Here is a 22397-nt window from a genome sequence, read left to right as displayed (position 1 = left end):
TGGCATTACCAGCTCTTAATAACAAGTAACTTAAAAACAAAGAATATGTCTTTTTTTTAATATGCCCTAAAGCATTAGTTGCTTCATGTATATGGATGTTAATTTGAAAAGTATGGCTATTCTTAGACTATATATTAATAGTAGCAGGAATCTCTATCCAACTCAAGATGTCCACATGGCACATGTAGATAAAAGTTATTAAACCAGAAGAAAGAGGAGGAAGAGAAGGGAGGCTTATATGCTTTTTACAACAGGATGCAGACTGTCTCAGAGATGCAGGCAATGGCACTCCTAAGGCCTCTGAGAGGCACAGATAGAGACTCAAGGAAAAATATCCACCCAGGACAATGGGTATAAGAGTCCCAGGCCATTGTTAGCATGTCCTGTGAGACTACAGCCTGCAGCTCTAATGCTGCGGGTTCTCACGTGACAGTTGCCTGACAAGGGTCAACCACAGAGAAGAATTCTGGTCAACAACTCTGAGATGGCTGGCAGTTCACCTAAAAAGGAGAAAATGCTAAGAGAGCCCCAAAGCACAACTTTAGAGCTTCCGGAAGTCAGGATACTTCACTCTTATGTTCACTTGAGAGGTTCTGAAAAGAGAGGGCACTGGCCACACCAAAAGCCCCCAGATATTTTCTGGCTCCATTGACCTGGGGCTTGTCCTGCTTGGCTACGTGTTATGTTTATGGACTTGGCATAACTACCACCCACTTCCCTTGTCTACACCATCCCTGGGTAATTCCAAACCTTTGAAAATGTGACCTAAAGCCCACACCCCACACAATAACTTTTTTTTTTAATCCTCACCTGAGGATATGTTTAGAGAGAAGAAGGGAGAGAGAGAGAGAGAGAGAGAGAGAGAGAGAGAGAGAGATGAAAGAGAAACATTGATTGGTTGCCTCCCATACACACCTTGATCACGGATTGGACCCGAAACCTAAGTACCGGTATGTACCCTGACTGGGAATCCAACCCGCTACTTTTTAGTGTATGGGATGACACTCCAACCAACTGAGTCACCTGGTCTGGGCCCCTGATTTCTTCTCATAGCACAGCAACTTACCTATCACCTTGACCACCAGAGGTTCACTGATCATTGCAGGGGAGGAATGGCAATTATCTGCCAGACACTGGTATTCGGTGTCTTCTGTGGGGTTGTCTTTGAATACTGCGGGCTCATTTGAGCCTACGGTGTAATTCTCCAAAATGTTACTTGCTTTTAAAAGTTGATAAGAAATAGGCGCGGTTCCATTTATGGATTGGCAATGGACTTCTATGGTCTGTCCTTTTATCACCTCAAACTTGGAGTCATAAAAAATCCTGGGCGTGGAGAGCATTTCTAGAATGACAGGGAGAGAAACAGTCTCAAGCAACACATCCCACCCAAGGGATTCTTTCTCCAAACTCTGGGCTTCACTCTCTCTGTCATTACTTTGATTTTAAATGCCTGCCTGCCTCATCTACCTATACAGGTCTCCTTTAACATCGTCAGGGAGTGTGTGTGTGTGTGTGTGTGTGTGTGTGTGTGTTGAGGAGATAGAGGGAAAGGGAATGAATGCTATAAATAGAAGATGATATAAATTCAAGAAAAACATTACACCCCTCTAAATACATGTTTATAGTTTCATACATGCACATCCATATGGGGTTGTTTTGTTGTTTTTTTGTATTGAGAAAGGATGCACACAGGAAAAGCATTCAAAACACAGAAACAAGAGCATTATGCTAAGTGAAATAAGCCAGTCAGAGAAGGATAAGTATCACATGATCTCACTCATTTGTGGAATATAATGAACAACGTAAACTGATGAACAAAAATAGATCCAGAGACATAGAAACATTGATCAGACCATCAAACCTCAGAGGGAAGGCAGGGAAGGGTGGGGGTCAGGGGGTAAGAGATCAACCAAAGGACTTGTATACATGCATATAAGCATAACCAATGGACACAGACAGTAGGGGAGTAAGGACATGTGCTGGGGGATGGGAGCTGTCGGGGAGAGGTAATGGGGGAAAAAATGAGACATATGTAATACTTTCAACAATAAAGAATTTAAATTAAAAACAAAACAAGAACACAAACAGAATATCTTTTCAAACAAATTCTCAGTGCCTCAGCCTCTCCTGATTGGAAATTGCATGCCTCCAAAACAAGAATCCTACTAGGTCATTACTTAGAAGTTAGCTTATTCATAAAGCTTCTATAAAGAAATGACCTCCTCCAAAGAACAACAAAAAGAACTAAAATGGAATGACCCACATTTGTGTCTTGCATTATTTCCTTTCGAGTTAGATGACCAGAGGATTGACAGTAGGCTGAAATCCTGGTTCAGTTCAGACTAAGATCTTAGTTGGAGAAACCATAGCCACAGGTTAAATCGAAAGACCATGACTAAATAATGACAGAGATAGTGCCAGCTTGACCAGAGTTCATTTAGAACCCCTCTACTCAAAGTGTGGCCCAGGGCCCAGCAGAGCCAGCATCCTCAAGGTGCTAGTAAGAGATGTGGAATCTGGCCCCATCCTGACCTACCTTGTAACCAGGTTTTGCACATTCATCAAGTCTAAGACACGCAGCTCTAGGTGGTCCCAGTACCTACATTCTGCCCACCAGAAGTCCTAGACCTTCTGGTCAGCCAGGATATGGATTAAAAACTGGAACTTCTAAGGGGGAGAGATCAACCAAAAGACTTGTATGCATGCATATAAACATAACCAATGGACAGAGACAGCAGGGGGGTGAGAGCATGTACAGGAGTGGGGTGGGGGGGCAATGGGGGGGTATGGACACATATGTAATACCTTAATCAATAAAAAACAAAACAAAACAAAAAACTGGAGCTTCGACCTTAAAGTTTGATGTTGACTAAGCAGTGTTCACTGCCTGACCTTATGGGTAGGTGCCTGCTCCAGCAGCCAGAATCCTGCCAATTCAGAGGCCACATCATCAGCCACCATAAAGTCATGAAAATGCTTTTTGCCAACAATATTTCCTTTGTATCGCCCCTCTCCTGTACTCTAAGCAGAAATACCACTTGCTTCTGTCCAGTTTCTCGATTTCACTCATCTCCCTTTCCCTCAAGTTCTTATCCTGCCTCAGTCTGATCTGCCTTCAGACCGGAGAGGGTGGCAACTTCCCTTTTTCCCACTCAGGACTCTGAGCCAGCAAGGACGTACTCACCACACACGGTTATCAGGACTTTGTTGCTTTTTTTGATCACCTTGCCCATGCTTGCGACACAGGTGTAGCTCCCAGTGTCCCATTTTGAGGCTATCTTGGTGAAATTTTGAGCCTGTGACACATTCACGTCTCCCTTCTGGATGGTGAAGTCGACTCCAAGTGCTCCTGGGATGGAGCACCACAGGTTCAGGCGGTCACCCTGGTCCAGATGTGTGGCGGAAGATTCCAGCTTGGGTTTGGGAAATAGCTCTGAAAAACCAGTGAGTGGGGATGGAGTGAGACGTTTCTGGGAACCACTCCCAAAACCCCTTCACAGAGAGTCCCTGGCCCAGCTGCTTTTGGCAGAACCAACTCCCAACTTCCTTCAAAAAGGTTTCCTTTGCCTCTCAAGGACCTGATAATTATGCAATTGAAGAACTGGCAGGTTTGCATCCCTTGTTAATCCAAATTATTTCATAGACATGGATTAGGAAAGTTTTACAACTTGCACATTTTATTCCATAGTATTTATTTCAAGCTATGTCTGTGCTGGGCACCTCGGTTGGTCTTAAGGAGACAATAGAGAGAAAGAAACAGTCCCTGGCTTCCAAGTGCTGACGTCTGGTGGGCGACTCAAACACGGTGTTTGCAGCAGAGCCCATAGAGGGGCCTCTGGACCTAGGCTTGGAGGAAGTCACCCAGGCAAAGAGGGAAAGGGGCATAGGCAGAGGGAGCAGCATCTGGAAGACCTGGCAGAAGGTTCAAGCATCTGAAGTTCAGTTGCCCTGGAACATAGTGGGAGTAGAAGAGGCCAAAGGAGGCCTATGGATCTTGAAGGACCTTGGAAACCACCCAAAGACAATGGATTGCATCCCCACAGCAGTGGGAAGCATGCAAAGTCTGGGTCAGGGGATGGGCATAGACGTGTGTGGTGGGGAGATCCCTGGGAGTAGAATGAATGGGTGATACCTCCTGAGGTCAAGCTGTGAGCTACACATCCTATGCCACTTTAAGGAGTTATTAGTACCCTCATTTAGATTGCATGGCAGCAGTAGTAAAGATGGAAGTTGACTTTTAAAAGGTTTTGCCTTATTTATTTATTTATTTATTTATTTTAAATATTGGTCCTTCTGCTTGCTAGCTTTTTTATTCAAGGCCAGTTTTGCCTTACTGAAATATTTCCTGAAATACATCAATATTTCATAGTTATAGTATATGCTTTTATTTTCAGCTACAGGGAAAGTACTAATTAACTACTTAACCAATGTGAAGACTTGGCTCCTTCATGTAAAGTTTGCATTGTAAACCAATGCATCCTGACTTCATGGTTATACCCTTGATGCAGAACGAAGGAGTCAGTAATTCTTTTTTCTTTTTTTTTTTCAAATCCTCACTCAAGGATATTTTTCCATTGATTTTTAGAGAGAGTGGAAGAGAGAGGAAAAGACAGAGAGAAATAGCGATGTGAGAGAAACACATGGATTGGTTGCCTCCTGCACAAGCTCTGACCAGGGCCTGGGCTGGGGAGGAGCCTATAACTGAGATATATGCTCTTGACTGGAGCTGAACTCAGGACCCTTCAGTCCACAGACTAACGGTCTATTCACTAAGCCAAACCGGCGAGGGTGAGGAGTCAGTAATTCTTGAGACTCTCTGCATATTGAGAAAGGGACTGAGTCCCAAAGTTCCCGTTAGGAAAGCTTCTTGGGCTTGAGTTTTGAGAATGCAACCAGGAATCAGGAAATCGAATTCTATCTTTGCCTATAAATTTGCCTGCTGTACAGGTTTGGGGGTACAAATCAACATTGTCATCATTGATGTTATCATCATTATTATGGAAGTGATTTCCATCTAGTCCACAGTGTCTTCCTAGTTTCCTGTACAGGGGATAAAATAAAACTTCAAGTAAGGTGGTGCCCCAATAATTAATCCATATTTTATTAAGGCACATGCCACCCTTCCTTCCAAATAGTTGGGGTTGACTCCTCACCCTAGCCAGCTTTCAGAGCTCTAGGTTAGGAGTGGGGAAAAGGAACCAAAGAAATTAACATCCTAAAGTGCAGGGGTCCTCAAACTACGGCCCACGGGCCACATGCGGCCCGCCGAGGACATTTATCCGGCCCGCCGGGTGTTTTTGCTGCCGCTGCCTGTCCTGCTTAGCAGCCGACTTAGCAGTGTGCATAGGAATTTGTTCATAGTTTTTTTTAAAACTATAGTCCGGCCCTCCAACGGTCTGAGGGACAGTGAACTGGCCCCCTGTTTAAAAAGTTTGAGGACCCCTGCTAAAGTGCCTTACAATCTCTTGGGCAGATTCCAAACAAATGTGAAAAAGTGACTTAGATTTTTAAAAATCCCAAAGCAATGACTTTACATTTAAAAATATGTAAACAAAAAGGTCAAAAATAGAAACCACATTGCTGAGGCGGGTACAAGGCGGTTTACAATTAGGAAGGAAATGTTAGGGAACAGTCTACTTATAAAGGAGATAATGGAAACAGACTGGCAGAGCCATGACGTGGACTAATAAGGATCAGTCTTTTATTCACTCATGAACGGATATTCATGGAGCTCCTAGAATGTGCCAGGTTCTAAGCACCAATGATTTAAGATGAATTGAGCCCACAGACCTGGTTGTTCAAGAGCTCACACCGGGTGGTGAAGACAGATGCTAAATCTTTGCAGTGACTGTTGACGTCAAGATATGAACAGAGGGCAATGGGACCAGAGGTGTGACTGTGGGACTCTGCCTGGGGGAGCCTGGGTTGAGATTTGGGGCTTAGTTCTTAAGGACAACAGAAGTTTTTCAGTGGCCAAAGAGAAAGGATAGGCTGAGTGTGGAGAGATGCTTGTAAGAGGGTGGGGTCAAGGTGAAGGATCATGGCCCTGCAGGAGTCGAAGCCCAGGAATAGTTATGCCAAATAAGGGCCATCTTAGGAGGGTTTCTTCTGCAGCTGGCTGAAGGATGAATTGGGACAGAGATGCTCAGGGAGAACCCTGGTGTGAGGCCAGTGTTAGGATGTGATTGTAGAGCTGAGAAAAACAGGACAACAGTGACAGACCTGTCAGCACTTGGTGACAGATTGGGTCAGAAAAGATAGACAGTGGGGGGTGGAAGAAACCTTTTTTCTATCCAAAGACAAATGACAAATCCAATGATTTTTATGTTCACAAAATCATTTTGCGCCTCCAATGTTACTATATAGAGCCATTTACAGTGAGGCTTGATAGTAGCAGGGACATGGTAAACCAGATGCATTAAGTGGGCTTGCTGACATTCCCAAAGGCTTGGTAGAATTTGAACATGGGGGTGTCTGCCTGCCAGTCCTGAGGTGGCTGGGTCAGCGCCACATGGAAAGGAGGGAGCTCAGGCTCACAGTGCACGCAGGCTGAGGGCATGAAAGGACAGACCGGGCATAACACTTGGCTTTCCGGTGCCACGGAGCCTGATTCACCAAATGACTTACATGCCCTGCATGACACAGACATCTGGATGTAAGTGATCAGCTACAATAGTAACTTATGGTCCAACGATGCCGTATGCTTTCCTAAAGTAGCCTGGCCCAAGGGAGAAGGCTGCTTCTCTAACTGGTGAAACAATCCATATGTTCACCACTTGGTCCCTGTTGCTCTCACAGCAATAGGCCAAGCCTTTACTGACTTCCTCATTGCATTGCATTGCATTGCGTTCTAAAGGTCTATTTATGTCTGTGAATTCTTCAAGGGCAAAGCCTGACGTTAGTCAGCTCTCTATCCCCAACAGGTTGCCCAGAAAAACAGAAGGTGCTCAATATATGTTGAATTGAATACTTTTCTCTAATGAAATAAGACATGTCGTATCCAGTGAAAAACATTGTGTGCCTCAAAATATTTGTCATCATCAACAATAAACTAAATTGCTAGCACACACTACAGACCAGCAGGACCCAGCACACATGCCAATCACCTAGTTGGGGTGTTGGCAGCTTACCTATGATACTGGGCGACTGTTGCTGCGACACTCAATGCTTAACACACAGGAGGCTTTCAGTAAATGAATGAACAAATGAAGAAATGAACACCTTCACTTGGGAGCAAAGAAGTGCTGACTCTCGAGAATAAAATAAATATCTGTTCATGACATCAGAAAGAGAAAGAAATGCTGACTCTGTTCTCTGAGACACTTTCATCCTATATTCACGTGTTCATGCAACAAATAAGTTTTGAATTCCTACTGTGTGCCAGGCACTGTATAAAATAGGGAATGTTCCTGCCCTAATCAGCTTACACTCTAGAGTCCACATCCATAAAACTGCAATCATGACACAGATCTCATAGCATTGTTATGACCATGAAATCAGAAAGTATGCAAGCCAGTCACACAGTGTTCAACAAAGAGGAACTGTTACCATTATTTGTGAGTTTGCTAATGCTTTCTCACGCCTGACCCTGTCGTAGGGCCTGTCTGGTACGCTAGCACAGTGCTTGGCACAGAGGAAAGATAAATGTGCTCTAATAATAGAAACACTAGCTAACATTCACTGGGTCCTAGCGGTGAGCTCTGTCATTACCCTCATCTCATAGAGTTGTGGCCAAGAGGCACTCAGTAAGTCACCCGAGGTCACAGAAGCGGTGAGTGGCAAGGTTGGGATCTGATGCCAGAATCTGCACCCTCAACCACCACAGCTAACTGCTTACTGGCTCTGCATTGACTTTTCCCCACGAGCACACCCCCGCCCGAGTACATTCATTCGGACAAGCAGGAGTAGAAATATCAGCGTCACTGGCCATCCCAGATTCCAGCACAGTTGCTTCTTGAGCCCGCAATAGGCTGACACCCTCCAGCAGCACCCCTACCTGTGATGTTGACCACGATGCTGCTGACCTTGGAGATCTGGCTGGTTTCCACTTTGCACGTGTAGTTGCCATTCTCCTTCATTGTGGCCATCACTGAGTAGGTGGCCTCATTGCCCTGCTTGCTGTGCCCCACAATGGTCTTGTCCCTCTGGATGATGATTTCTGGAAATGCCTGGGCCATGTGCGTCACCTGAATGGTGCACCTAATGTGCAGCTGGTCTCCTTCGATGATCACCCCCGCGGGGTTGACGTAGAACTGGGGATTGGAGAAGGATTCTACAAGGAGAGGACAAGCTGGTTGGACTCAGGTTCAAGCCTGGGTGAGGGAAAGGGGCACTTCCTCCTCTTCTCTGCTCTTTTTGTTGCCAACCACTATTTTTCCTTATTAATTAAAAACAAACTCAACCTGTCTTCTCAAACAACTTTGACTAGGCTGCTCTGAGGCTCCCTCCCTTCTCGCTCGTTCTTGCATCTTCAAACTTCTTCTTTTAAAAAAAAAATATATTTTATTGATTTTTTACAGAGAGGAAGGGAGAAGGATAGAGAGTTAGAAACATCGATCAGCTGCCTCCTGCACACCCCGCACTGGGGATGTGCCCGCAACCAAGGTACATGCCCCTGACCAGAATCGAACCTGGGACCCTTCAGTCCATAGGCTGACACTCTATCAACTGAGCCAAACTGGTCAGGGCTCAACCTTCTTAATTGCAATTCTCTAACTTTCTTGAACTTCCCAAAGGCTAAACCATCGTCTCTAAATCTAATCTGCAGAACCTTCTTCAAATGACCTCAGAAATAAAGAGTCATTAGGAACAGACTCTTCCCTCACCCAGCAAGGATTATCTAGGTTCCTCTCTCGCTGTTTCACACAACTCTGTGATTTCAACATAAACAGTCCATAGCTTTCAAAAATGACAATGGTGTAGACAGTGCTGTTTCATGAAAATAAATATTTAAATAATCAGATGCAAAAACAGTGTGTTCTACTTCTTTCTTTAAAATGTTGGTTGTAACTGACAATTGATTTCATGGCTCACAGTTTGAAAACACTGTCTTAATAAAATATGTGTCAGACACCAGGGTGCGGAATCTCCAGGAGACAGAAAGGGAAGCAGGGCTAGGCCTTCCTTCGCTCCTGCTAAAAAATAGCAGAGCATAGAGAGTATGTACAGATAGGATCGTTAAAAATGCCAAAAGTGGCCCTCGCTGGTTTTGCTCAGTGGATAGAGCGTCAGCCTGTGGGCTGAAGGGTCCCGGGTTTTATTCCAGTCAAGGGCACATGCCTGGGTTGCAGGCTTGAACTCCAGTAGGGGGCCTGTAGCTGGCAACCGATCAATGATTTTCTCTCATTATTGATGCTTCTATCCCTCTCATCTTCTCCCTTCCTCTCTAAAATCAATAAGAAATATTTTTTTTAAATGCCAAAAGTGAATGTAGAGTGGTTTAATATTTTCATATTCATTAGCTTTTTAACTATAAAGCCATTTAAATTCACAAAAGAAAGCTAACATTTAAAAAAAAAAGTCTTTTCCTGAGTAAAGGTTAGAAAAGGGAGAGCATCTTTCAGGACCCTCAGCAAGTGCCCCTTGGGGTAGCTCAACAATAACTGAAGGGTTTTTCCTTATGCTCAAATTAACTCCAGATGCACCAGAGGCCTAAACGCAGGGGGGTGGGGGGGAATAACACATTTAAACCACAGAAACAATAAGAGAAAACATCAATGCATTTTTTTTCTTTAATAATCTTGGAGTATGAAGGAACTTTAGGTGTGAATCACAAAACTGAGATATCATAAGGAAGAAAGATGGATACATTTGATTAACTAAACATTAAATGTTTTGCATTGAAAAAAATCATATAAAGAAGCTCAACTAAAAGAATTGTGGATTGACTGAAATGACAAGTGGATTGAGCAAAAAAGAGATTAAGACGATTAAGACTCAAACTAAGGCAGTAGAAGGACTCAGAACATGTGACATTCCTTAAATAAAAATTTATTAACTTTTTTAAAAATCATAAAATAAAAACAATGACAGCCCTGGCCAGTGTGACTCGGTTGGGCATCACCCTGTGCACCAGAGGGTTGCCAGTTCAATTCCTGGTCAGGGCACATGCCCAGGTTGTAGGCTACATTCCCAGTGGGGGTTGTGCAGGAGGCAGCTAATTGATATTTCTCTCTCTCTCCTTCTCCCTTCTTCTCTCTCTAAAATCAATAAAAACATATTATATATTTAAAAAGTAATGACAAACAGGGGGAAATATTTGCATGGTGCCAAAGAGCTAATTCCTTTAATTTATAAAGGGCTCAAATAAATCAACAAGAAACAGTAAAAATGGGCAAAGTGCATACACATAGGCAGTTTATGGGGGCAAATGTAATAGACCAATAAACATAAAGACTCTATTCAACCTCACTGGAGACCAAAGAAATACAAATCACAACAACGGTGATAGCTCAACCATTTGGAGGAGCACTTTGGCAATATCTATCAATATTGAAAATGCACAAAACATTTCAATCGACAATTTGACTACTAGGAGTCAACCCCATAAATAATAATAATAATAAAATACTTGCAAAAATACACAAGTTTTAAGTGCAAGTATGTCTGTTGCAAAATTGTTTTAATAGCAAAAACTAGGAAAATACCTAAATGTCCATCAATAGAAAAAGGTAATACATTATGGCACATCTCTCCAATAGGATTCCGAGCTGTACTAAAATGATGTAGATCTACCTTTCCTGATATGGACAAAAATCCATAACATATTAAGTTAAGTAAAAGTTATCAAATGCTTTGACAAGTCCTATTTTTCTGTAAAAACAAAGGAAAAACCTTTGTGTGTGCATGAACCTACAATCGGAATAAGTCTAGAGGACCACACAAGTGGTTTTCTTGGATAGTTGTACATCAATGTGAAAACGGAACATCTATCAACTGCCTCCTGCACACCCCCACCAGGGATCCAGCCTGAAACCCAGGCATGTGCCCCAACCAGGAACTGAACCAGCAACCTTTTGATGCGTGGACCGTTACCCAACCAACTGAGCCACATGGGCCAGGGCTGAGCTCTTTATACTTTATTAGAGGCCTGATGCATGAAATTCATGCAAGAGTAGGCCTTCCTTCCCCCGGCTGCCGGCACCGGCTTCCCGCTGGCACCTGAGACCCAGGCTTCCCTCGTAGCCCTGGATTTGTCCAGAAGGTCGTCCGGAAGAACGTCCAGTCTAATTAGCATTACACTTTTATTATTATAGATATCATACCGTATTTTCTGAAAATTTAACCCACATCATGAAGTCTAATCAGAAGAATATTATAGCCCTAACTGGTTTGGCCCCATGGATAGAGCGTCAGCCTTCGGACTGAAGGGTCCTAGGTTTGATTCTGGTCAAAGGCACATGCCCGGGTTGCAGGCTCAATCCCCAGTGGGGGTTGTGCAGGAGGCAGCCGATCGGTGATTCTCTCTCATCATTGGTATTTCTAGCTCTCACTTCCTCTCTAAAATCAATAAAAATATTTTTTTTAAGTTTGAAAACTATGAACCTAAAGTGATTACGAACAGTCTTGAGAATAGCAGCCCAGGCACAAGTCCCCAGCCCCTTTCCAATCCTGGGCTCTTTCTCCCCATACCAAACCAGCAAGCCAGAAAGAATAGAAAAAAAAAAAAAGGAGCAGAACTCTCACCCCTCACGGTGACATGATCGCTCTTGGTGGTCTCAGAGGTCTCCACGTGTCTCCCAGAAACGATGCTGGCTTGACAGAGGAAATAGATCACACGGTCCTGTTCCTCCACTGTGAAGTCCAGCGTCACAAAATTCTGGTGCTGAGAAGTTTTTTCTCTTTTTTGCTTGATAACTTTTGCCTCTAGTTCAAATTTTTCAACTGTGAAATGTACTGGGGCCTTTTCGTTGGGGACAGAACAATTGACGATCACGACCCCGCCCTCTATCGCCTCCTTCTTGTCCAGTGTCACTCTGGGACTGGACACTCCTTTGGGGAAAGAGAAAGCCCATTAGTATCAGTTTGATTGAATGGCACAAGTGAGTCAATGTGATTGACCCATCTAAGAGTTCTTTTCTTGGCTGGCCAGTGTGACTCGGGGTTGGGTATCAACCTATGAATCAGGAGGTCACGGTTTGATTCCCAATAAGGTACATGCCCGGGTTGTGGGCTCGATCCCCAGTGTGGGGTGTGCAGGAGGCAGCCGATCAATGATTCTCATCATTGATGTTTCTATCTCTCTCTCCTTCTCCCTTCCTCTCTGAAATCAATAAAAATATTTTTAAAAATTAATAATAAGAGTTCTCTTTTTTTTAAATTCCCAGAACACCCAGTGCTACCTACCAGGTAATTATTGAGCATGTATGTGTCCAGCACTACACCAGGTGCTTTGAAAAGTACAAAATATGCTGAAGATGTGGTTGGTGCTTTCAACATTTAGAATCCCATTGCGGAAACAAGTCTCCCCAAGAAAACAGTTAAAAACAAAACAGCCCAGCCAGTATTCATTAGTATTACTGTGGTTGTTGTTATATTCATAACCCCATGTAATTCTCATAATAAACCTCCAGGGTGAGCATGAAAGATAAAGCTATGCCCGTTTTACAGATGAAGAAGGTGAAGCTCAGGGAAGTTCAAGGCTCATCCAAAAGCTCATAGTTATCAAGCCCCCAGAGCTGAGATTAGACTCCAGGTCTATCTGACTCCAAAGCCAGAGGTTGGGGTATAGGAGGGGAGGGAAAGAGGAGTGTGCATGGCCTCCCAGTTAAAAAGCAAAGCTGAAAATAACTGAGCATCAGAGGGTGCTGCAGAGACAATGAGTGATGGAGAAGTCGGGAAAGGAGGAGGGTCTCTTTGCCTGGGGGTTCAGAGAAAATGCTAGAAAGGAACAGGGTCTGAGGGGAATCTTGAAGGAAGGGTGTTATTTGGGCAGATGTTGTGGGATGGGGGCTAAGAACAGGATTGCACATGGGCAACTGCTCGGGCTGAGGTGTGTGAGTGGAGGGTCTAGAACAGAGAAAGGGGTGGAGAGAAAGATACATTGAGTGGTGAACCAGGTCAGATTAGGGGGAGCTGGGAGAACCTGGCTGAGATTAGATGTCCTGTCCAGCCCCCATGGTCTTGTGGTCATGAACTTCATCTTGGAGTCCAACAGACTTGCTTGCATCCTAAACCTGACTCTTCCTGGATGTGCCACCTCACCCAGTCACTTATGACTCTTATGAATTTTGTTGTTGTTGTTTGTTAATCCTCACCCGAGAATATCTTTTTCATTAAATTTTAGAGAGAATAGAAGGGAGGGGGGGAAACAGAGAGAGAGAAACATCGACATGAGAAAGGCACATCGAATGGTTGCCTCCTGCACGGCCCCGACCAGTGCTGGGGATTGAACCTGCAACTCAGGTACCTACCCTTGACCAGAATCGAACCCATGACCCTTCAGCCGCCTATTGTCCATGGGCCAACACTCTAACCACTGAGCAAACTGGCTAGAGTGATCTTTTTTTTTGACCCACCAAGTTTGGAGATGGAGGGCTGTCTGCTTGGGAAGAAGACCTGGACTGTATTCATACCACTCCTGCTACCTGTGGTGCAGCTGTTATGAAAGTGTTCCCCTGCTTCACACCGAGCTCCCCAGGGGAAGGGACCATGTCTTACTCACTGCTGGATGCTCATGGGCCTGGCTCAGAGTAAAAACTCAATAAATGTTTAATGAATGGATCAACTGCCTTTAGTCCACCTCGAAGACCTAGCATAATAATCACGACTTAGAGTCAAATAGATCTTGGTTCTAACTCCAGCTTTGCCTTTGATGAAGTACGAAACTCAACCTCTCTGAGCCCCAGGGATCACTCCTGTAAACGGAGGAACTATGCTTCTCTCCCAGTGCTATTGCAGGAGTAAAATGAAATGTGTGTCAAGCACGTATAACCGTTTATCTCATGAGAGCCTAGTAAATGGTAGTTCTTATTACTGGAAGTAATGATAGTCTGAATGACTGTCCTGACCACAAAAGCACAAAAATGCAGAAATGAGTTATGGCAGCAGCTGTCAGCAAGCATGGGGCTGAATTTACTCTGTCCATTCAATCATCCAAGTTTTAAGAAAAAGTACCCTAACTTTCTAAAGCCTGCTGGCACATTTCTTTCCGACAGACATTTCCAAAACTCTTGATCGACCACTCTTTCCTCGTCACTAATGTAAATGCCCAGACATGTTGCTTCCTCCCCTGTCCTCAGTGGAGATGAAGAAGGGCTGGTTTGCATTTCTGTGGCTGTTGCCCCTGGTGACACAAAGAGATGCCCGACACCTATGGAGGAACTGGCCTGGAGGATGAGGCTGTCATGTTCTCCCATGTGAGTCTCAAAGGTAGACAAGAAAGTGGTCAGAGCCGGCTGGTGTTGCTCAGTGGTTGAGCGTCTACCTATGAACCAGGAGGTCATGGTTCGATTCCTGGCCAGGGCACATCAATTTTAAAAATTAAAAAAAAAAAAGGAAAAGAAAAGAAAGTGATCAGAGATTGCATACTTATGAAAGGAAAATGCCACCAGACCCTTAACCACTGGTTCTTCCTGCTTCCTGTTTGCTGTAAGGGTTATTTTTTTCTAAGGATGGCCTGACCCAGTACCTCATACATGATGGGCCATTCATTCATTCAACACTTGGTTACTGAGCACACTTCATTCACTATTCATTTAATCCTTAAAACAAAATAATCCTTCAAGGGTACGTGTTGTTAAGTAGTTATCTCTATTTTAGGGACAGGAAATGAAGATCCCAAGAGGTTGGGCATTCTGCTGGGATACTCCCCTCTTTCTCAGCCTCTGCTCTTTCACGCTGATACTACTTGTCCCTTGTCCCACTTCACCATCAAGCAAACTCTTACATGATCTTCTGGATCTGGACCCAATGTCCCTCCCTCCAGGAAGACATCTCAAAGTTCTCTAGGAAGAATTATTTCCTCCCGCCTTTGTGCTCCCCAGGCACTCAGATCTTATAGCTATCGGACTGTAATTATCTGTGTAAATGTCTTCCTTCCCCGCCAGACTGCAATTGCCTCTGGAGCTGGGGCCTGCCCGATGCACGTTCATGTCTTGCACTGTTTTTTTCCTGACTTGCAGCCTTGGGAATTGTTTCTTGAGGAAATTAATTAATTAATTAAACCCTATATCTCTGAACCCAAATTTCCCACAATGATTTCTCTCCTGTTTCTCCATCTACTCCTAGTTCCCCTTTTCATCTGTTTAATTTATTTCACAAGCATTTATTGATGGCCTACTATGAGCCAGATTCTTTGTTTGAGATACAAAAATAGACCAAATACCACCTCTTTTCTCGTGATCTCACAGTCCAGAAAAGCAGACACATGAGTGAGAAATAGTTGCAATATCGAGTAAAAGAGTAAATGCCATTTACTGGGCATTCATTATGTGCTAGTATTAGGCTAAGCCCTTTACCCACAGGTATCTTTTAATCCTCTCAAAATTCCCTGAGCTGGGTATTATTATTATCTTCATTTCACTGATGAGAATTTTAAAGTTTAGAGAGGTTCAGGGACTTGCCCAGATTGGAATCCAGGCAGACTGACTACAGAATCCAGTGTCAAACCTTGACTCAATGACCTTTATACAAACGCCATTGAATGTAGAGAGAGCATAAGAGCTGTGAGGACCCTGGGGGAGATCAATTTTGTCTGGAAACGTGTCAGAGAAAAAATCATTGAGCTGAGTCTTCAAGGAGAAATAGTAATTCATGAGGAGATGAAATGAAGAAGGGTATTCCTGGGAGAGGGAACAGCATGTGCAAAGGCAAGATGGTGAGAAATAGCCAGGCATGTTGGGACCATGTCTAATGCCTACATTTTCAGGTTGGGAAAATGCCAGGCAGATGCGTGAGAAAGGTGATGGGTGAGCAGGTAGGCCTAGCGTTGCTACGCATCCAAACACTGTTCTTGCTACTGCATGTGTCAGCTTCATCTGCTTGAGCTACGTTCATTTCCAAGGACTCACCTCTCACCGTCACTTCGTACTCCGATGTGGTTTTCACCTTGTTGTTCAGAATCACAGTGCACTTGTATATCCCTGCATTGTAGACCCGGGCTTGGGGGATGAAATAACTCTCAGTGCTCTTCATGGAGGAGACGTTGTGAAACTGCTCGTCATCCTTATAGAACAGCACCTGGTGCTGAGGCCTGACATGAGAAGTGGTGCTGATGTCCACGATGCACTGCAGGGTCAGATTCTCCCCGTTTTGTACCTCCTGCTTTGGCAGGATCACCATGTGGACACTGTTGATGGTAAAAGCTAAATAAGAAGGGAAGAAAGGAAGACTCCTGTTATCTGAGAAACAGCATTGTCCTGGTGACCTTTACCACACTGGGTTGTCATCATCCTACGCAGTATAGTGTCCAGGGGTCCCACATGCCTACAGCGGCCAAGTGGGTAATGACTCTGGGCAGTGGGCCAAGCATGAGACAGTTGGTACTAAGCTGCTCATATTCTACCAAGACAAGGTGGCAGTCTTCAGAGTGTGACAAGTAAAACTTGCCCCTGCTCTCGCTGGTTTGGCTCAGTGGATAGAATGTCGGCCTTCGGATTGAAAGGTCCCAGGTTCATTGGGACCATGTCTAATTCCTACATTTTCGGGTTAAGGAAATGCCAGGCAGATGAGTGAGAAAGGTGATGGGCACATTCTCCATTGTGGGCTGGACAATCCCCAGTAGGGGGTGTACAGGAGGCAGTTGATCAATGATTCTCATCATTGATGTTTCTATCTCTCTCTCCCTCTCCCTTCCTCTCTCTAAAATCAATACAAATATATTTTAAAAATAAAAATAAATAAAACACGTCCTTAAGATATATGTAGCACATGAGCTGCCACACTTTGGCCCCTAGAGGAAGCATAGGATTCAGGCAGACAAACATGCAAGTTCTGGTTCATCATTTCTTATGTGATCTTAGGTGATTAACCTCTCTATGCTCTGCTTCCCCATGAGGTAATAATATTTAGTAGGTTGTTGCAGGCTTATTGGAGACTTACTGAGTCTCCTGGATACTCTAATGCTCCTTATTTTTAGGCCAAGGAACAGCCACTGAGCTTAAAAGCAGATTCCTCAGTTTCAGACAAGCCTTTTGATCATTGTAACCTGACCAACATTTTATCTGCAATTTCCTGACAGACCTTGATTTAGAACCACCCAACTAAGCCACTCCTGGATTCCTTACCCTCAGAAACAGTGTGAGGCAATAAATTGTTGTCTTAAGCCACTATGTTTTGGGGTAATTTGTTAAGCAGCAATAGATAACAAATATACTACCCAAACAATTTTCAAAAATATTTACCTGATGATTAAAGATAATACAGAAAATGGGAACTATTAGCTCTTTGTGAATAAACTGCCCAGGAATAACCAAACTGTGTTACGGCCTATAACACTGGAGGTCTCACTATTCACACAACAGAGTGATTGTTCACAACCTGGGCTCCCTGGAAGTTCACCAGTGGGTGTTAGGAGGCCATGAACCACCTCCGTTTGTATGCAAGTGTGCAATTTTATAGAGAGCGGATCCACAGATCCCCTTACAAAACCCAAAAGGTTTAGAACTATTGTGATGGAAGGACAAGGTTGTGAAACAGCCTAAACAGGTCAGATCTGTCTGACCGGTGTGGCTGAGTGGTTGAGCATCAACCTATGAATCAGGAGGTCATGGTTCGATTCCCAGTCAGGGTATATGGACTGGGTTGTGGGCTTGATCCCCAATGGGGGTGAGCAGGAGGCAGCTGATCAATGATTCTCTCTTATCATTGAGGTTTCTATCTCTCTCCCTATCCCTCCCTCTCAGAAATCAATATATATTATTGATGTCAGATCTTTTCAATCTGGGGAGATGAAGGCTGATGAAGAAGAGTCCAAAGTAACAGAGTCACCATAGTACAGCGCCCACAGTGCCAAATCCTCAAACCCACAGCCAAGGGGCCTGTTTTCTTCTGCCTCCAACTACCAATCAGCTGATGCTCCCGAGAAGATGACACATTATGACTCAGCCAGCCACGTGTCCCTCAACCTGGAAATGACTCAGAAAGAAAGGGGGGAGGGGAGGGGGAGAGGGAGAATCCACACACCATTGTCTGGAAAATCACCCGGAGTCATGAAGCATGGAGTCCCTGCTGAACTTCAGTGCTCAGCATAGAGCATGCTGGTGCATCTGCTCATTTGAATTTGAAATATCTCCAAGTTCAGTTGGAGTCTCCTTCAATGAGACATTCACCGAGCACCTGCGCCAGGTGGTGGGCTTACAAGGTGAATACAAAATCATCCTGCTGTCATGGACCACGCCGGCTGGTGGAGACCCAGATAACTGGAATACAGTGATGCAAACACCAAGAGGAAGGCTGCCCAGGAGAGGCCAAGGAAAGTCTGAAGGAAGTGACTCCTGAACCAAGCCTTAACCTGGCCAAGAACAGGGGTGCTCAGGCAGAACAGCATGTACCAGGACACAGGGGCATGACAAATGAATGAATCTGGGCACAAACAGTTCCAGGAACCAGAGTATGGGGCCAGAGGGACCATGAGAGCCAGGTAGGAGGTGCCAGAATAGAAGGCCTTGCCTGCTGGGCTGACAAGCTGGGTCCTGTCCTGAGGGTGTTTAGGAGAAGGGTGACAGAATGACACTGGAGCTTTAGAAAGGTCACTGTGGGCTGGGCAGAGAGACCAGCTTGGACAGGGTTCAGGTGAAAGCTGAGGAGGCCTGAGAGAGGGCAGGTGCAGTGGGAATGAAGGGAAGGGATGGACTTGAGAAATACTGAGCGGACACAAAAGGACTTATTTCGGGGGCGGGAGGGGGGTTTCTGGAACTAGACAGTGGTAATGTTTGCATATTATGAATATACAAAATAACATTAATAAAAAAAATAAATTTTATGTTATATATATTTTATTTAAAACATGTTTAAAGACTTGTTTGATCGAATATGGGGGTTGAGACAAGAGTGGAAAATAAGGTCCTGGATTAGGTACCCAGGAGGATATAGGTGTCGCCGACTAACTTAGCTCAGAAAGAGATAAGGGTGAAGAAGAAAGTCAGGTGATGAGACTGGTTTGAGGGACCTGGGAGACGACTAGGAGGCGATGTCACCTGCTGGCCCCACATGATGCTCAAGGGACAGGCCAGAGCTCCGCTAGACCAGCGGGGTATGTGGAGGAGCAGAGGGGGTTGAGCAGCTCCAGAGAGGATAAGACCTGTGAGCCTGCAGAGACGAGGGGACAGAGGGAGTTCAAACCCTGGGAAAGTCCAAACATCCCCTGGGGTTTGTCAGGGATGTAAGAGAACGCCAGGGAAGAGGGTCCAGGAGGCCAAGGAAGGAGGCTTAGTGCAAAGGCAGCACAGGGCCCCAGAGCTGAGGGCTGGAGTGTTCACAGCTTCGGCATCAGAGGCTCCAGGAGAGGTTTCCAGAACAGGGAAGGCAGGGGGTGTGTGGGGGGGTGCACAGCCAGGTGCTGAGTGAGGGCTGACTGAGAGGCGAGGACGCACAGTGAGTATAAGCCAGCCTTCAGAGACAGGAACGGATAGATCGGGGACACGAGATAAATGGAGGGGGTGGGTTGTGTGTGATTTTTCTTTTTCCCCCAAAATAAGAACTACCAATCGCGTTTGTGGGGAAAGACCAAGAAAGGGGACGGGGAAAGATGCTAAAAGTGGGATGGCAATTGCATAAATTACAGATTGTGATCCTGGGGGGCGATGCAAGGCCTGGGCTCCAACCCCAGGGGGACAGGCTGGCCCTGGTCTGCACAGGGGGGCGGGGCAGACGTCTCTCTGAATCTGGAGGGGAGCCGGGAGGATGGGTGGGGACGCAGATAAGCCTGCAGCCAGGGCAGGGCGGGAAGTTGAGGGAGTTCCCTCCAGACAGCACTGTTTTCAAGGTGAAGACGGGATTGAGATCATCTCCTGAGACTGGCAGGCCGAGTGGGCTGAGGGCCTGAGATAAAGGAGTGGAAAAGGCCCAGGCTGACCCAGCACCGCAGCCACAGAGAGCCTGCGGCGTGGAGCAGGCTCCTGGTGTGGAGGGCAGTTACAGGCGAGAGCAGAGCAAGGAGGGTGGGCCAGGTGCGGGAGGTCACCAGGACACAAAGCCCTGGGTGCCCAGCAATGGACAGTTACAGGGTGGGACCTCACCCCCAGGGTGACCTTTCCTCCCCCAGTATCTCCACTGAGGTTTGGACCCCGGGCCTTTCCTCCCAGAGATAACCTCTAGGCCTCAGTTGTATTTCAGCTCCAGGCCCAGAAAAGCAGCCAAACCAGCCACCCCAGGGCTGACCGCAGGACCAGCTGCGTTAAATAATGACCCCCTGCCCTGGCAACGGCCCATCAATCAGTGGAGACCACAACCCTGAGAGGACACCCCTGGAAACTGCTGAATAGGCTATTGAGCTCTTCCCCTGGGACCTCCCCTGAAATCTCCACCCATAAAACCCGTAGGACAGAGGACCCACGGTCTCTCCCTCCCAGCAGCACACCTGTGCCTTTCCCTGTCCCGCTTCCTGCCCATCCTCCCCTCCCCACCCCATTACCCTCCTCAGTCCCAGGCTCCAGGGCCCTTCCTTTGCCTCTACAACTTGTTTCCTAAGCCCGTTTCTTCTACAAATTACTTCTTCTACCTTTGCGATTTTATAAATAGATTTTCTCTTAGAGTTGGAGTCTTGGCTCTGAATTCTTTCCTAGCCAGAACTCAAGTACCAAGGTTGCTGAACCCCGGTCCAGTCTGACCCCACAAGTCTAACACCTGGTACTGTTCCCGCCGCCTGCAACAATAGGCCATGCATGTCCAACGCCCTGACAGCATGGTCTTGGGTGGCCTGAGGAATGTGAGACCTGGACCCTAGCCTCCACTCTCACACCCAGTGCACAAGTACTTTCTGGCCTCCGGGCCTCAGTTTCCTCAAGTGTAAAACAAGGCGGAGGCGTGGGAAGAGATCAACCAATGAACTTGTATGTATATATGCATAACCTGTGGACACAGACAATAGGGTGGTGAGGGTATGGGGCGGGACAGGACAGGAGCAGGCTGGAAGAGGTTAATGGGGGGGGGGGGAAAGGAGGATCTATGTAATACTTTCAACATAGAAAGTATTTTTAACAATTGAGATTAAAAGAAAAAGAAAAAAGAAAAAAACAAAGAGGAGGCCTGAGGAAGCAGTGGGAGAGCCTCCTGCTCTGAGTCCTGCAGTTCCCAGGTTTTCCCTGAAGGTACAAAGACTTTTTCTCTATGAACCATGGGAAGGGGGTGATTTACTTCCATCTGAGGTGGGGAAGGAGCTGGGAGAGTCTAGAGGTCCTGGGAAACAGGATGTGCAAGAGACACAGAAGCCCGGAGACAGGAGTGTTGGCAGGGTGTGGTTGGTCAAAAGCTGGTGGGAGTGGGCTGGCTGGACAGAGAGGGTGGTGCAGGAGCGATTGTAAAGGTGGGGAGGACCCAGGACTGTGCGTAGTAAACCATCACTCATCACATGCTGGGCAGGCCAGTCACCTCCTTTTAGCTACTCTCACCCTCATGGGAGTCCATGGTTAATCCTCTTATCATCCCCGCTCTGAGAAAAGGGCTCACAGAGGCAAAGTAAGACTGGCCATAAAGAGTTGAGGCAGGCCTATGGCTCCAGACAGGTGCGGCGGGTTTTGGAAAGTGGAGATTCTAGTGCCGGTGCCCTGCCAACTGGCTCTCCCTCCATCAGGCAAGTCGGTCATTTCTCTGAGATGCAGAGACACCATCAGTTAATTGGGGTGATGAGGATGGTAATGGATGTCCTGCCTCCTTGGGTTGCCATAGGGATCAAATGCCTGCAATAGCACATGGGCAGTTGACCTGGAGACCTGCAGATGGGCTTTGCTAGTAGCCACACCAGCCCTCTTTGTCCTGGAGCCTCTGCTCTGAGCCCTGGCTCATCAAACCAGCATCATCCAAGTACATCATCTCCAGAGGCTGTACAATTGTCTACAACCCAGTCACCCCCATTCTTTGCTGATTGAAGTGACCACTGACAAGGGATCCTGCTCCGTGGGCTCCACTAAGCCCCCAGCCCCAGCCCAGCCCCCTCTTTCATAGGGTCCCAGATGAAGCAAAACCATACCCACTTATCCTGTTTCAAAATTAGCTCCAAAGTGGATGATCAAACAGACTTCAAGGATAAGCCCCCTCCCTGTGCACAACCACACAGTATTGCAGTTATAATGGCAGCCTCGTGGATGTATGAGAAATGAAACCCAATATGCTTTAGGTCATTTGGGAGAAAACAATTGTAACAACAATTTAAACTCTGTTCTGCCTTCCTGAATCTAACAAACTGATTACATTTCACTTGGGAATAAAACCATTTGGAAGGGGGTAGAATATGCAAATGA

General features: G+C 45.8%; 1 protein-coding gene across 10 annotated transcripts in view; it reads right to left on the bottom strand.

The window, feature by feature from the left end:
• Window positions 1-22397, bottom strand: part of PECAM1 (platelet and endothelial cell adhesion molecule 1) — a 68850-nt gene that overhangs the window by 27631 nt on the left and 18822 nt on the right. For all 10 annotated transcript variants that reach the window (XM_079796870.1, XM_079796871.1, XM_079796869.1 and 7 more), the window contains 5 exons: window positions 16011-16304; window positions 11686-11991; window positions 7997-8272; window positions 3185-3433; window positions 1067-1342 (listed from right to left, as the gene is read on the bottom strand). In XM_079796870.1, the coding sequence (XP_079652996.1) occupies window positions 1067-1342; window positions 3185-3433; window positions 7997-8272; window positions 11686-11991; window positions 16011-16304 (1401 nt within the window). The remainder of the gene's footprint in view (window positions 1-1066; window positions 1343-3184; window positions 3434-7996; window positions 8273-11685; window positions 11992-16010; window positions 16305-22397) is intronic.

Source organism: Cnephaeus nilssonii, assembly GCF_951640355.1.
Source record: "Cnephaeus nilssonii genome assembly, chromosome: 19".
NCBI lineage: Eukaryota > Metazoa > Chordata > Mammalia > Chiroptera > Vespertilionidae > Cnephaeus > Cnephaeus nilssonii.
Note: the sequence above shows the minus strand (reverse complement) of the source record. Positions and strands in the feature narration are given on the sequence as shown.